The 14,693-nt window shown below is 30.5% G+C and overlaps 1 protein-coding gene across 3 annotated transcripts in view; it reads right to left on the bottom strand.

Moving 5' to 3' along the window:
• Positions 1-350: 350 nt before the first annotated feature.
• Positions 351-14,693, bottom strand: part of LOC122508880 (TGF-beta receptor type-1) — a 32,850-nt gene continuing 18,507 nt past the window's right edge. For 2 of the 3 annotated variants that reach the window (XM_043622533.1, XM_043622532.1), the window contains exons 4-8: positions 8,803-9,036; positions 8,484-8,717; positions 6,637-6,977; positions 6,301-6,540; positions 351-568 (exon numbers count right to left, since the gene is read on the bottom strand). In XM_043622533.1, coding sequence (XP_043478468.1) covers positions 446-568; positions 6,301-6,540; positions 6,637-6,977; positions 8,484-8,717; positions 8,803-9,036 — 1,172 coding nt within the window. In that variant the 3' untranslated portion in view covers positions 351-445. Of the gene's footprint in view, positions 569-6,300; positions 6,541-6,636; positions 6,978-8,483; positions 8,718-8,802; positions 9,037-11,638; positions 11,821-14,693 lie in introns of all 3 variants that reach the window. The other variant, XM_043622531.1, reaches the window with a different exon arrangement.

Below are 14,693 nucleotides of genomic sequence, written 5' to 3'. Positions count from 1 at the left end.
CAAAAATATGTTTGAATTAAACATATTTTATAATTGAATTAAACACCATGTTTATTAAATCAAATTTATTGTGTATTGAATCAAAATTATTATGTTTAATTCAAAAATAATGTTTGGTTGACTGCATAACAAAGATTTGATTCAATTATATTTTTTTCTCAGTGCAATCGAAAAATAAAAATATTTTTCTCAATGACAATATGCTCCGGTTGGATAATGTTTGTATTATCCATATTTCATAAAGTAACAATTCTGAAAAACCTTCAAAAAATTGTTTAATCAAGTCTGTTGAAATATGTTTTGTATGTCAGAATAAAAAACAAATAAATTTATTACACTACAATAGAATGGATGTGTTGACTTCGTTTTTGTATTATCAAAATATTTTTTAACAAAGAAGTTACGTTTCCTAACGATAACGACCAATAAACCTAAAGTGATTTCATCACTTCAGATCATCCATTGCTCCGTAATTTGCAAGAGATTTTTTTATTCTTAAGGCAGTTAGTCTTGCAGCAGCATTGTGATACCAACATTCTTTCATAACCTTCGACATCACTTGAAGAGCCTGAATACAAAAATTACAAAAAATCATAAGAACATGTGAAATTTTTAAAGCAAATTAATATCTTCAATGGTGCTTATACACCTCAACGTTTCTGAGTATATATTTAGAAACGAGGAACAGTTTACTTAATCTTTATTGACTTTTCCCATAGAGAACCTCCATACATTTCAATTTATCAAAAATTTAGGTGCTCATAGTAAATTTAAAAAAAATTTCTTTTTAAGTTTTTTTATTTAAAATTAATAAAATCTCTATACATACTTCGAAACGGAGAGGTATACAACCATTAAAACTTCTATACATATTAAACTCTTTATCTTTGACGACTCCCATTGCATTGGTAACTGTATTGCATTGACAATCCACAGCTAATATAAAGTCAAGTTAATACAGTTTGCAGGGCTCGAACCAATGAAAGTACTTAAAAATACGGACTATACGGACCAAAAATGAAAAATTACGGACCAATTACTGACAAAAATATAACCAGTTTGAGTCAAATAAGAGAACATTTAACTTTAAATTTTTTCTAAAATTTTTAACTAAAATTCTTCTTTAAATCGATTATTTTTAATAATTTTCGAATATTATTTCATTTTGTTTCGTCTTATTTTGTCATTTTAAATTTGCGACAGTCGTGTTCTATTGGTATCTTTCTTTTCTCATAGCTCTGTCGCCTTGTGTCAAATTTTACTATAGTATCGTTTTCGTTCAGCGTCGTGTGTTCGTCTCCCATCAATGCTCCAGTTATGTTCAAGCATTAAATAAAAGTACACCCCCTAAAACTAGTGTGGGCGTTACCAATGCCCCAAATATGGGAAATACACAAGGAATAAAAAATCAAACGGCAATGATAAACAATAATCCGTTTGCCTTCGACGGAAGTTGTCATAATTGCCGTTTGTCGGGACATCGAGCAGCCTAATGCCCATCGTTAGTGTGTTTTAGCTGCAGGGGTCCAGGTCACTAAGCATATTGGCTGCATCGCCCACGCTGTCAATAACATAGGGCAAGCTTGCATTGGACTTCATAATTATCAAGCACCATCAGAGAATGAGAACATTGTTGAAATACCTGATAGCGAAGAGGAGATCGATGACCGTTTAATTAATGAAGAAAATCCTGATAACAAAGATGTAATAAACAATGAATATGATTTAAAAAAATTAATCGTTAAAGTAAAGCGGATTGTTCGTTTTTTTCGACAAAGCGAAATTGGAACTTCAGAATTGGAAGCACTTCAAATACAGTTGGGTAGAACTATTGCGCTAAAATTAATTCAAGAAGTCAGAACACGATGGAATTCCTGCTATGAAATGCTGGAACGATTCCTTCTTTAGTCCGAGTTTGCTACCGTAATTTTACTTAAACTTCGAAAGCAAAGATCCAGTAAATCGAAACCGCCCAATCTGTTAAATGCTGACGAGTTGGAATCATTAACAGAAATAAAAGACCTCTTAAAACCTTTGTGACAAGTAACAGTTGAATTATCGTCAGATAAGTCAGTTACGCTAAGTAAATGTATTCCGTTAGTTAATGCCATGAAGTGGGTAAGTTTTAAAAAAAAAAAGAATTAACATTTTTTTACTACTAAAATAATATAAAGTAATTATTAGCTTTTTTCTTGCTTTTTAGAAAATTGGTACTTTTTTGCCAACTACACCAATAGCCTTTAACCTAAAGCAAAAAAAGCATAAAAATGTATAGGTATAAATATTTAAAAATTAAATTAAATACTTTGAAAAATCGGATATCCATTTGATCATGTGCCATATATAATAATTAATTGTTATTAGAAATTTAAATAGATTATTAAATTCAATGAACTTATTTGTAAAAGCCGTAGTGTGGCAAACAGGTCAATAACATAAGGATTGCTTCGAGTTCATAACAGTCTTTTTGCATGATTAAGAAATTCCAAATTCTTTCATATTCTATTCCTTCTTCCGATTCTATAATTTAAAATAATTTACAAGCACAAAGTACAAGAATGATTTCACCACTTTTATCCATTAACTCAAAAATTTAAGTGTCAAAGACTCTTTTGGTTCAATGACGAAATTGTAGTTTGTTGACAAAACAGAAACGCAGGCGTTTCTGAAAAGGTCCTTAGCCTCACAGACCTTATTGCCATTACATGATGCAAAATTAAAAATGAGTTAAGCATTTTTGCACAATTAGAAAAAGTGCAATGAAATCATAATTATTCAGTTTCATCAGAACATATTTCCTAATACTTAACCCTTCCCAATAATTAATTCCTGGAGACAGGTCATCGCGAGGTTGACCGTCTGCGAGACTCGGCCGATTCAAAGGTTCGCCACGGGCAATCGAATCCGGGCAGACGTGAAAATCTCAAATTAAAAAATTAATTAATTACATTTAAAAAATGTTAATACTGTTAATTATTACAGGTACATTAGTAGCTGTCTATATTGCTGCTGACAGCAGATGTATGGTTGAAAATCTTCAAGTCAGGGTAGAGCAAGATAATTTTTCTGATAGTTTATGGTCTGATTTTGACGAATCGATTCGCCAAAAAGTTTCAAATGCCGATCACGTCGCTGGTGGTTTGCCTGTCGAATTTCGGCAATACCTTAACACACCATCAGTTAATCGGATATGTAACCCAAACCCTTTACTCGCTTGGTTTTCTATGATAGGGGAACATCCACACGTTTTTCAAGCAGCTTTAAAATACTTACCTGTACTCGCAACGTCAGCGCCGTCCGAAAGGCTTTTTCGGATGCAGGACTGTTAGCGACAAAACAGCGAAATCGCCTTTCAGGGAAATATTTAAACAAATTAGTCTTCTTACTTGGTTTAGAGTCTAAATGGTTTGATTAGAAAAATGGTTCTAAATTTTTAAAAGAAAAATGTTTTTAAAAAGATGTATATATATTTTATAAAAAAAAGTTAACAAAGAATTTTTATCGATAAGTCGAAAGTCGACTTTTTATGAAAACTTTCCAACCCTAGCCATGTGTCGAGATGAGTGGTTATGGCACAGAGCTCAAACGAGAGACGTGTGTTGAAAATAGTGATAAGAGTTCCCCTCACAGACGTGTACTAAAACGAATGAAGCGTGTGGAAATTATCATTCAGAAACGGTGGCTACTAATGCTACAGTTTTAATTTCTGGCGATTGTGTCGAACAGCAAAGTCGAGTACAATATACTAACGACGAAATTATGAATGAGAATACCAATGTGTATACGACTAATATGGTGCGACCATATCAGCTGTAGGACCGCGCCTTGCCAATGAATTTAGGGACAGGTTGGAAGCAGCCGACTCAACTATTGCTAGCGCAATAGGTGGGTCAACTAAGACTTTAGGTAAATTAAGATTGTGGTTGACGTTAGATGGGGTAGCACAGTCCTTTGAATTAAGAGCCGTAGACTCTTTAACGCAAGATTTAATTTTGGGAGTAGATTTTTGCCGGGAGATGGATATGGACGTGCAATTGGGCAAGGTACCATATCATGATGTCACCCATGATGCTATACTGGTTAATTCTAGAAGTAAAAAAATTATTGGAACAGGGTATCATAGAGCGAGCCTTTAGCGAGTGGAGTACAGCTCCAGTGATCGTAAAAAAGGGCGACGGTTCTTTACGTTTGTGTTTTGATTTTAGAGATTTGAATGTCGTGACCGTAAATGTTGCGTACCCGATCGATACCGAGCATTGACGGAATTTTGGATAAACTCCGAAGGGCTTGTTATATCTCTAAAATCGATTTAAAAATGTCCTACCTTATCGATGCCCTGTTTAGACCAGAATTTGAACCCGTTGTTTTTGGTTATCTGGACGACATTATAATTGTCACAGATGATTATGAGGAACATATTAAATGGTTGGGATCTGTTTTAATTCCATTGGCTATCGCTGGATTAGTGGTTCATCCCGCGAAATGCGAATTTGGTTGTTCCAGAGTGACTTACCTTGGTTATGTACTAGAAAGAGACGGCTTACGCCCTGACCCGGAGAAAGTAGCACCCGTTTTAAATTACACAGCACCCCAAAATATTGTCTGTTTTCGGGGTTTACCCGGTGTTAATACAGAATTAATCCTAATTCGGTAGGTCCAACAGAATGTTCATAAATATTATTAATGATTGGACTCTTATTAACTCGGTGTTAACACCGGGTGAACGTCGAAAACAGCCATTAAACAATTGCGTAGATTCTTAGGCATGGTAGTTTGGTACTCGCGTTTCATCCCTAGAAACAGTAAGTTAAAAGTACCATTATTGAGGTTGTTGCAAAAGAACCGAAATTGGGAATGGGGACCAGAACAAGAGAAAGATTTTAATGAGTTAAAGTCCAAATTAAGTTCAGCGCCCGTGTTAGACCAACCGGATCTTTCTGAGCGGTGATTGGTCCTTGGTATTTAAAACGGAAAATTTTGGTTGAGAAGTTCCCCCACCGCACCGTTCCGTTAATAGGCAAGTGTTTGAAGGTCGTTTATACCGTAAAAAAGAGGACTCGTTACTTAGCGTATTCACGGACCAGGATAAGATCTGGAAACTTGACGTGCTCCAAGAATTTAGGGTAAGAGTAATGCAAACTGCACATGCTGAGTTATCTGCGGGCCACTTGGGCACAGATAAAACTTATCATCGCGTAGCCATAGAATATTATTGGCCAGGCATGTGGTTTGATATTAAACAATTTGTTAGGTCGTGTCCAGAATGTCAAAAATTCAAAGTATCACACGATGGACCATTGGGTTTAATGGGCCATAGAATAGTTGAAAATCCTTGGACCGTGGTAGCAGTAGACTATGGAATTTTCCCCCAGTAAAAGACAATGTAAACATTTGGTAGTATTTCAAGACCTTTTTTCTAAGTGGGTTGAAATTAAAGCATTAGGGACCGCGGATGGGAAATCAATAGCTAGGGGGCCGTTCATAAACTACGTCACACTATTTTGCCTAATTTTTCCACCCCCCCTACCCACGTCACAAATTTTACATGCTTTAGCGCCATTTTTTCTACAGAACGTCACAAAAAATGAATTCCACCCCCCACCTCTAAGGCGTGACTTAGTTTATGGACGGCCCCTAGGGCGTTTGAGGAATTGATTGTTTTTCGCTGGGGAACTCCTCGTTTCTTATTATCAGACAATGGTAAAGAATTTGATAATCGTGTCCTCAAATCAACCCTAGAAGAATATGGAATACAACATCTGACTACCCCCCCCCCCTTACCACCCCCAGGCGAATTCGGTGGAACGTAGCAACCGAGTTCTGAAAACGATGATTGCGACCTTTGTGGGACAAGACCACCGTGACTGGGACAAACACATCAATGAGTTTAGAAATTTTGCCAAGAATTTTATTAAAATTTTTGAAAAAAATTGAATTTCGGAGAAGAATTTTATTATTTCTAAAAATAATTGAAATTCTGACAAGAATTTTTAAAAGAATTTAAACATAATTTAATTTCTACGAAGAATTTTATTACTTTTGAAAATAATTGAATTTCTGCAAACATTTGTAATTTCTCTAAAATTCTCCAAATTATGGAATAATAAAAGGAGAAAGTAAACAAGAGGAAGTCTCCAAAAGTATTGCAAAGACGTAGTTGGTAAATGTGTGATAGATTCAGACTACATGTGGGGATTTATAAGAGCCAATAGAATTAAGTAAAAATTGAATACCATAAACGAATTCGTCATAGATAGAGAGTTAACTATAATATGATTGAAAATTAAAATTAATACTCACATCAATTGATTGCCATCGATTTGGAATTGAAGGCCTTTGCCTATCAGTGCACACAACCTTGCGCATTTCTTCAATTGTTGGATCGGAGGGAACCAAATCATAAAATGGAAGTTGATAATCGTCATGAATACCACCAACATTACATCTTCTTGCAATTTCCCATAAAATTAAACCTAAAGCATAGACATCCGCTCGCTTGAATGAATCGAAGTGATTCATGTTTATTGTCTCTTCGAGAACCTGAAAGTCAAAGTAGTTTATAAGCATTAAAGTAAAAATCTAATAATTAAAAACAATTAAATACTACAAAAATATGATTATAATTGAAAACTATACCTCCGGTGCCATGTAGCGCTTTGTTCCAACTCTATTATTAAGTTGAATATCTACAGTGTCGGTAATAACATCATGTCTGACAGCCAGGCCAAGGTCACCAATTGCACATGTTCCATTAGTTTTTACTAAAATATTTTTTGACTTCAAATCTCGATGAGCTATCGCTGGCTTTCCTTGAGTGCCAACAATTTCCATGTGAAGATGTGCCAAACCAGTAGCTATAGACAAGGCCATTCTAATCATGCCATTTGTATCAACTGTTGATCTATTTAGGTAGTCGAAAAGTGAACCTTTCTCATGATAATCAGTTATAAGCCAAAGTTGTGTCCATGTCCCATTGTCTACAATACAAGATTATAAAATTTAGATATGATCTTTAACCCTCCGTCACACACATGAGAAAAAATTACGACTTTACACACGTTTAGAGGGAATCCCTCACCACATTGTAAAATAAGCAACATTACAACATAAACAAAGGAATCAACAAAAATGTAGTTTTAACACAAACTTACAAATATGTAGTAAGTTATTCTAAATTATAAAATTAATAAAATTAATTTTCGGTCTCAAAAATAAAAATTAATTACACGAATGCACATCTTCGAAGGAATTCCACTTTACATATAAGAATAATGTAACATTAACAAATAAGCAAAAAAAATCATTAAACAATTCATTTTAATTATATTTATAATATAATTTTGTCATTAACCAACAGTGGAACAAAAAATGTTTTGAAAACTTGATTTTTTTATTTAACATAACCTCACTTTTTCGAGTTTTTTCTGGCTTTGAAGCTTCATAATTAAATATTAATTATGTTTAAACTAAATGTTTTTTTAGAAATGTGTTGAGGAGTAAATTGTCGAAAGGTATAGAAACTGATTTTATTTTGCAATGAGGAAAACAAAAGTTATTTAAAAAATACTGAAACCGTAGAGGGAATCCCTCCCTAGGTGTGTGACGGAGGGTTAGTAAAGTGAAGAAAACCTTCAGAAGAAATATATAGGGGAGACTGGGTCTAAATGTTAAACTGTCAAAACTGTTAATTTGCATAATCTTCTAAACGGATTAGTTACAGAATTAGAAATTTAATATTAATTATAAATTAATGTCCCTTTTTTATGTGTGACTATGACTCTATAAATTTTTACGTCAGTTTTTGGATTATTTTTATCAAATCAAGTATTTTAGCCTTTTTAGATACCCTGAAAATGTATCTGAAACTGTTTGCATTATATTTGTTTCTATTTGTTTAACATTTCGAATGTTTGTTATCTTGAGTATCTTATTACGAGTATTTAGTTAAGTAGATAGTTTATTTACAGCATCAAGTTATTACTCAGGGGTTTTTGGGTCCGCTGATTACGAATTTGATGTCAATTTTTGGAAATTCAAAATGACGGATTTTTGCCTGCAGTTAGACTACTGTTATTGTATTTTCCAGTATATACCACGAGGAGGTTGCAATCAAACCATAAGGTTACGTGCTATCTGGGTAATGTCAAATTCGTTTTTTGCATGTACTCAACAATTACTTTAGATTGCAAATTTACAATTCTTTCTGTATAGTATCGTTTAACAAGGATTGAAGCGTGACCTTTGCCATTTTTTCAGAAATAGAAATAGTATCTTTTAGGGTGCGACATTTTTCCTTAGCAAGTTTGACTTAATTGTAAGTTAGCCAGATATCTGCACCACATGATTTAACTTCCGTGTGAATACTTTGATACAAATCTTTACTCAGTGATTTCTTTAAAAAAAAATGTTAAGGCTTCTTCTGGTGTTTTTTTCACAATTGAAAAGTATGAATGATGATTATATGTATTCGAGTTAAAGATTACCTTTATTATCTGCAGCAATGAATCCAAGAATATTGTCATGTCGGAGCATTACTGTTTGATAAATTTCAGCTTCCCTAAACCATGATCTTTCTTCACGCGAACTAAATATTTTTACAGCGACATTTTCACCTCGCCATCGACCACGCCAGACTTCGCCAAATCGTCCTTTGCCAATGGTTTCAACTAATTGAATCTGGCGGGCTATACTCCTTTGCACTAGAAGTGGTAGGCCAACTGAAAATGAAAAAGAGACATACCGCTACTTTCACTATATTATTATTTTAGATTTAATAGTTAATAACTGTTTTATTTTACTTACCAGAGCCACTACCACTGGTTGTCATTTCCAGCATGTCTCTAATAGTGACACCTCCAAGAATCGGTCTATCTGGGGCTTCCATAGAGTCATCGGGAAAGTGCCTGGCTGGTCTTTTTCTTAACATATGAACGTGATAAATAGCCATAACGACAAGGCACAATGCACAAATTGGCAAAGCTATTGCCAAAGCCGTTTGCCATGTTTCCCACGGTGTCCTACCTCCGTTGGGTAATACTTTGATAATAAAAAACATTTAATACCATTGAAAAATATCCAAACCAATAAATTCATCAAAATACAATCTTTATACGGCAGAATAAAGACAATTCCTTAAGCAATAAGCAACAATCAAATGCAAACAAGCCGGAAACTTATAAAGCATTTTTATTTTAAAAAAACGCTTTATTTAAAAACAATTCGTTTCTTTTCATGCAAATATTGACAACGTAAAAGAAACACGATCCCGATTAGGCATTTAGTTCAATTTCAGCACAAGCAAATATTAGAATAATTCAAAAAAATATTAAAAGCCTTTAATAAGAATAAAATTGTAAATAATAAAGAAAACAATACAAAGAAGCAGATACTTCCATGCAATTTTTTGAGGATGAAGGTGGGATTGTAAGATATGCGAGAAAGTCCATAAGTTCAATTCTAAATTTTAAATAATTTTTTATAATTAATTGCAACCCATCGGTTTAAATTGATTCTCTGGATTTTCGTACAATCTGTAAGACCTATATGACAATGCGATACATAATGTTAATTTTGTGTCGTCGAGTATTTGAACGTTCACTTCCCCTTTACGTGCTTCCTGGATAACAATATAATTCGATATATCTGAATAGAATTTTGAAGGATGTTGTTAATTGGAAAAATCACACATAAAAATGTTAGCTAATAAACAAAACGAGCATAATGACAAAACAACTAATTTGCTAAAAAAATTATTTTTATTTAAATGTAAAATTTTTTCTAGTTTTCATTTTTTTCGTTTAAAGATTATTATCTTAGTCTTAAATTCTTAAAAAAATTGAAAATTTCATAATAAATCTAAAAAAATTATTATAATTACAGAAACAATGTTCAACTCTAGAATATCAATTTCCAATTATTTACTTTTTCCTTCAAATTACTCAAAACTTTGATTTTTATTTTAATAAAATGACATTCGCATTTGTTTCATAACAATTACTTGAACAATTTTCATAAATAATAAGCAATGCAATCAGACATTGATTATGTCCACCTCGAATCAAAATATAACAAAACATTACCCAACCAAACTGAGATTGATGTGTTTGAAGTATTCGGTTTGTATTTTCAGCCCCTTTTCAACATAAAAAATTTGATAATAAATGCGATTGTGAACGAATGAATGTTAAGTAAATTTCATTGTATCCAAAAATCGAGTGTTTCGAAAAATGGTAAACAAAAATGTTAATTTTTTGAAAAAGGCGCAAAAATTTTTAATTCTTGTACTAAAACACGTATTCCGACAGTAATAAAAGGAAATTTTATTTTAAAATCTCGAGATTTTTAATGTTACTGATTACAAATCTGAAATTATAGTTTTAAAAAATTCAAAATGGTGGATGATTTAATATACAAAATACAAAGGAAAATTGTCGAAATGTTATAAAAATTCAGTTTTCTAAGGATTCTTTAAGTCTTTAATTATAAAAAATTAAAATAGCGAATACAACATGGTGAAAAGAAAAGTTGAATGATATTATTATACTCTTAATTTTTGATTGCTTATTTTGATAACATAAAATTTATAGAACATTCATGCGTCTAGATGGTAGCTTCAAAAAATCTTAATGATACATATTATAAATTAATGTATATTTTACTGACGAGAACATATGTAGTTAATATTTTTTTATAATCTTTTAAACAAATCTTTTGTTCCACAGTGAAACCTCAATTTTTCATCTCTCGGTTATGCGTTACTGACAAATGTTTTATTTATTTATTTATTTATTTATTTATACGGGCCGTGCCCTTTAAATGTAATTCATTTTTTTAAGTTCTTTCTTTATTCTCAGGAAATGCAGTTTGTAAAAGAATTAATTATTAATATTAATTTTATTTTTAAAGTCCCACCTATCTTTTATGTAATAATTGTTTTCAGTGCTAATAGTTTTGTAATATGATGGAATAATTACAAAAAATTTCAACAATTTCAAAACAGAAAAACAGTTTTAACAAAAAGTAAATATTTTCTCATCAGTTTTAATAAGTACATTTTTGTAAAGAATGTAAACATTTTCAAAACGATCAAAACATGTGAAATGAAAAGAACAAATAGTGAACCCAGGCGCTTCACAAAAGCACTATCATGATGAGTGAATCATTTTTTTTTCGTAAGTTCTTTGAATGTATAAAATAATGCACTAGTTTTTTTTAGCACAAAGACTGTTCCTTTAATTGCGCGCGCAATTTAGATTGCTTTCTTAATAGTTTACTCTTACCTAATGTTAATTTTTTTTACTAAAAATCACATTTTCAAAAAAAGATCATTATATTTCATTTATAGAAATTAGAATTTCGTTTTTTGGTATTGAAGCATCTGCTATAAACACATTTAAAACAAATAAAATTACAACATAAATTCTATGCTGTTATGAACATTATGTAGCAGTATTTTAAGAAAATTATTATTTATATAGAAAAATACTGAAGAATCAATTACTGATGAATACATAAATATACAAGTTGTGGTTAGGATAAAAAGTTTTCGTTACTTATACTTATACGAACAGTCTTTGTGTTAAACGTTTGTTTTTGTTGAAAACAAAAATATTCGAAATAAGTTGATTTTGGTGCGTACCACGAGAAGTGCGCTCTGCTGAGAACTTAGGAAATGAAGGCCTTAAAGAACGATTACAGTAATCAATGTGATTACAACAAGCTATCACATATTCATTGCCTTCTGGACCACGGAGTGTCTCATTTGTCTTGCACCAAATTGAATACTCGGAGCTCGGAAAGAACCGCGTCTTATTGTAACACCTGAGAACAATGTTATCTGAAGAATTTCTTATTCCAAGACAAACTTTTAAGAATTATTTATGTTTCTCGGACTTCTCAACGACTTAGCAAAAAAGTAGATAGTAAAATAGACATGTAGGAGTAAGTAAAGATTCATTTCTTTCAATTATCTTCCAAAACAAATATTTTATAATGAACCAATTTTCGAAAAATACTTTAAGAAAAATTTTATTTCTTACACAATATCAAGCTGCAAAAAATTAAACAATAATTCTTTGTGACAAATCATTTTAAAAACGAGAAAGAAATCACTCTTTACAGGAGAAACTGATCATTAAGAGGGTTTTATTTTCATCGTTAACTATTTTTTTTATTTTAGGTATTATTTATTATGAAATAATTTCTTAGTATATTTTCTTAAATACTAAAGAAATTTTTTTTAAACTGATAAAACAAAAAAGCCTCTTAATATTAGGATTTATTCTAAGGATTTGAAAATTATACCGACTTCCGCCGCAAGCTATACTAAAGGAAGTAAATTAAATTAAAAATTAAATTTTATAAATTACAATACCAAAGGAAGAAAAGAAAGTAAAGGCAGTTGAAAATAAGTAATACATGGTATTATCCATAGACATTTTGTCAATAAAACTTTTGTGATTATATTAATGCAACAGTCATAGAAATTACTTAATCGCAAAATTTTTAAAATCAAAATGTTACGGATTTTGTTAAAAGAAATATATGAAAGTATTTATCATTAGGACAGCAGAAAGAAAGGCTAAAGTAATATTAGCGTGTAAAATATTTAGTAGTTCAATCATTAGTTTAAATATTGAATAAATGTCGCACTAAAACTTAATTTTTATTATTTATCCCTTTTGAGGACCAGTGTTGCTTTCAGGCAACATGAATATTTTTGGTATTAACTGGTGCGCATAACTTTTTTGATTGAAAGATTTAATCTAATCTAGCAAAATTTTTATTCCAAATACTGGTCTTCAAATGAAATTGAAAAAAAATGGTCCTCATAGAGTTGTTCCAAATTTTTGAAGCGTGCCACTAATTTTTCGATGGAGATATTTTTATATTGGATATCAATAATTTTATAGTATTTTCGAACCATAATACGACCCCAAAGTTGATTTTGCAAAATTTAAATTTTTTAAAAGTTATTGTTTAAATAATTTTTACGCATTAAATTATTGAAAAAAAAATTTCCTACCGTTCTGTTTGATGGATTTTGATAAAATTTGTTAAGAGTAATATACAATAATCATAATTTCGTATTTTTTCTGGTCAATTATGGTTTCCTGTTTTATCACGAGTATTTTTAAAAAAAAGTTAGTATATTGCATTAAGTCAGAAGTTATTAATATTTTTGTGACCGCGCTCCCTGCACTCCACAGTGGGATATCAAAACAAAATTTGGTTCAAATTAACTTTTAGACAACAATTTTTAAGCCAAATTAAAAAATTGTTTTCCTCTAACTCAGAACTAAATTCTAAAAAGATCTGTGTCAGTCGATTTTATAAATTTTGTTTTATAAATTTTTAATGTTAATGTAAAGTGTAAAAAAAATATTTTTTTAAACTTTTCAGTTTTTTTTAAACAAACATTTTTTTAAATACTCTATATTGCATACACTTTATGTCTGGAAATGTGTAAGTAGTAAAAAAATTGTTTCTAAGATTAAAAATTGTTATAAACAAATTATATAAACAATTACACTCTAGGCGAAGATATGACTAAAAATAATTTATTTGTTTTATAAATTATCTTCAGCTAATTGCAATTAAACTTTCTTTCAATGGAATCTATGTTTTGCAATAATTTTGCTTAATTATTTAAACAATTTTAACAAACAATTGCATTGTAAAGACATTTTTGGGCACAAATGAAAAATTTTTTTTACAAATAATGTTTCTCCCAAATCGCTTAGAAATTGTCCTTATGAAAAAGTTAAATTGTAAATAACTTTATTATTTTTATAAACAATTACACTTTAGTCAAAATTATGTCTAAAAGAAATTGATTTTTATAAATTTACTTCAGCTTATTGTAATCTAATTTTTTATTAATGAAACTGATGTTTTGCGATAATTTTAATAAACAAATGCATTGTAGTGATAATTGTCAAACAGACAATTAATTTTTAAGCAAAAATGTTTGATGAATATAATTGTTTATTCAATTTCTTTATAACAATGATAAATTTATTTAAAAAATAATTTATTTTCGATGATAATCTTTAGGCAGCTTAGAAGAAACATTAATCGTAATAAATTTGATTCATTTATGCGCAAAAATGACAAACATATTATTTTTAGTCCTATCTTCGCCTAGAGTATAATTGTTTATTTAATTTGTTTATAACAATTTGTAATTTTTAGAAACAATTTTTTTACTACTTACACACCCCCAGACATAAAATGTATGCAATATTGAGTAAGTAAAAAAATTTTTGTTTAAAATATATTGAAAAGTTCAAAAAATCATTTTTTTACACTTTACAAAAACATTAAAAATTTCTAAAACAAAATCTAAAAATTCGACTTTCACAGTTCCTTTTAGAACTTAATTCTGAGTTAGAAGGAAAAAAATTTTTAATTTCGTTAAAAATTATGGTCTAAAAGTTCATTTGAACCAAATTTCGTCTATTTATCTCACTGTGGAGCGCAGCGAGCGCGATCACAAAAATATTAATAATTTTTGACCTAATGCAATATACTGACTTTTTTCTTTCTTTAAATACTCGTGATAAAACAGGGAATCATAATTGATCAGAAAAAATACAAAATCAGGAGAAGATGTTTGTTTTATTTCTATTTGTTTATAATAATTGTTGCAGTTTTAAACAAATTATGAACATAATCTAATTAATACTTTTTGT

Source organism: Leptopilina heterotoma, unplaced genomic scaffold (assembly GCF_015476425.1).
Source record: "Leptopilina heterotoma isolate Lh14 unplaced genomic scaffold, ASM1547642v1 Lhet_58, whole genome shotgun sequence".
NCBI classification, from domain to species: Eukaryota; Metazoa; Arthropoda; class Insecta; order Hymenoptera; family Figitidae; genus Leptopilina; species Leptopilina heterotoma.
Note: the sequence above shows the minus strand (reverse complement) of the source record. Positions and strands in the feature narration are given on the sequence as shown.